Source organism: Opisthorchis viverrini (genome assembly GCF_000715545.1).
Source record: "Opisthorchis viverrini unplaced genomic scaffold opera_v5_3871, whole genome shotgun sequence".
NCBI classification, from domain to species: domain Eukaryota; kingdom Metazoa; phylum Platyhelminthes; class Trematoda; order Opisthorchiida; family Opisthorchiidae; genus Opisthorchis; species Opisthorchis viverrini.
In genome coordinates, this window is record NW_008756434.1 from 1 (window position 1) to 996 (window position 996).

General features: G+C 42.3%; 1 protein-coding gene across 1 annotated transcript; it reads right to left on the reverse strand.

Moving 5' to 3' along the window:
- Positions 1 to 350: 350 nt before the first annotated feature.
- T265_16060 (hypothetical protein) lies at positions 351 to 590 on the reverse strand (the record flags this gene model as incomplete). The annotated part of the gene is made up of 1 exon (XM_009179557.1): positions 351 to 590. A coding segment is annotated over one exon (240 nt), but the record flags the coding sequence as incomplete, so codon positions are not given.
- Positions 591 to 996: the final 406 nt, after the last annotated feature.

The following is a 996-nucleotide window of genomic DNA, read 5'->3' on the forward strand; positions in this document are numbered from 1 at the left end:
TTTGTGTGCGACTAACCAGAAAATCGCCCAGAACCAATTAACCGAAATTTCATGGTCGTCCTCTGTTCCCAAATATTTGTACTAACATTGGACGGTCACATAATTCAGTTCACGTATGATTCTGTCTGGTGAACATGCGTGCAACCCTGAAAGTGGAAATAAGTGCAAGAGGTTCACTCATCAAGTATTTTGCGTTTAAAAAATACAAAACCGAAAAGACCGCAAGTGCTTTAAGCGATTATCCGTGCTATTGATCACATTGGGTATTTGGTGAAATTTCTTCTAGCAGAAACTTATTGCAACGATAGGCGGTTAATTGACCACATCATATGTAAAATTTAAACGTACCGCAATTTGTAAAGCTTATCACGTCTATAAAGATGGATGTACTGGTGACAGTACTGCAAAGTAATGGAGTGGATGAATTCATCTGATAAGTTCCAAAAGGCAAACTCCGAAAATCGTTTGAGATTTGGATCTGGTGTGATTTTTAGAAGTCGAGCCAATGCACTCGCTTCATCCGCGCTTTGCATGATCACACAAGGCAGCAGTTGTTGCGGTTGGTGGGGAGTTAGCGCATGTTTACACATCTGGTTCTAGCAAACACCCATCTATCGTTTTGCATACCGTTAGGATATTGTACACTGAGTTTTCCAGACAGCTCCGTGTCACGTGCCAGCCAACGTCATTTAGTTTGGTGCAAAACACACTGATGAAGCAATATTCCCAGGAAAATTTGTTTAGGTGTATGTCCGTCCAAACCACCGGACACGTACCGTTGTCTAAGCGTAAATGACCAAGCAACCACTTTTGGCGTAATTGGGACATACAGATTTTACAGGGTTTATAGACCCTCATTGGTACTGGTCCATCGAACATACTTTTATTTCAGGTGACATTGTGCGTCTACGGAACGCCGAACACTTATGCCAATCAGTCTGCCGTCTTCCAACAAGACCGATCACAATGCGTTTCATTTTCCGCGCCCAACATTAT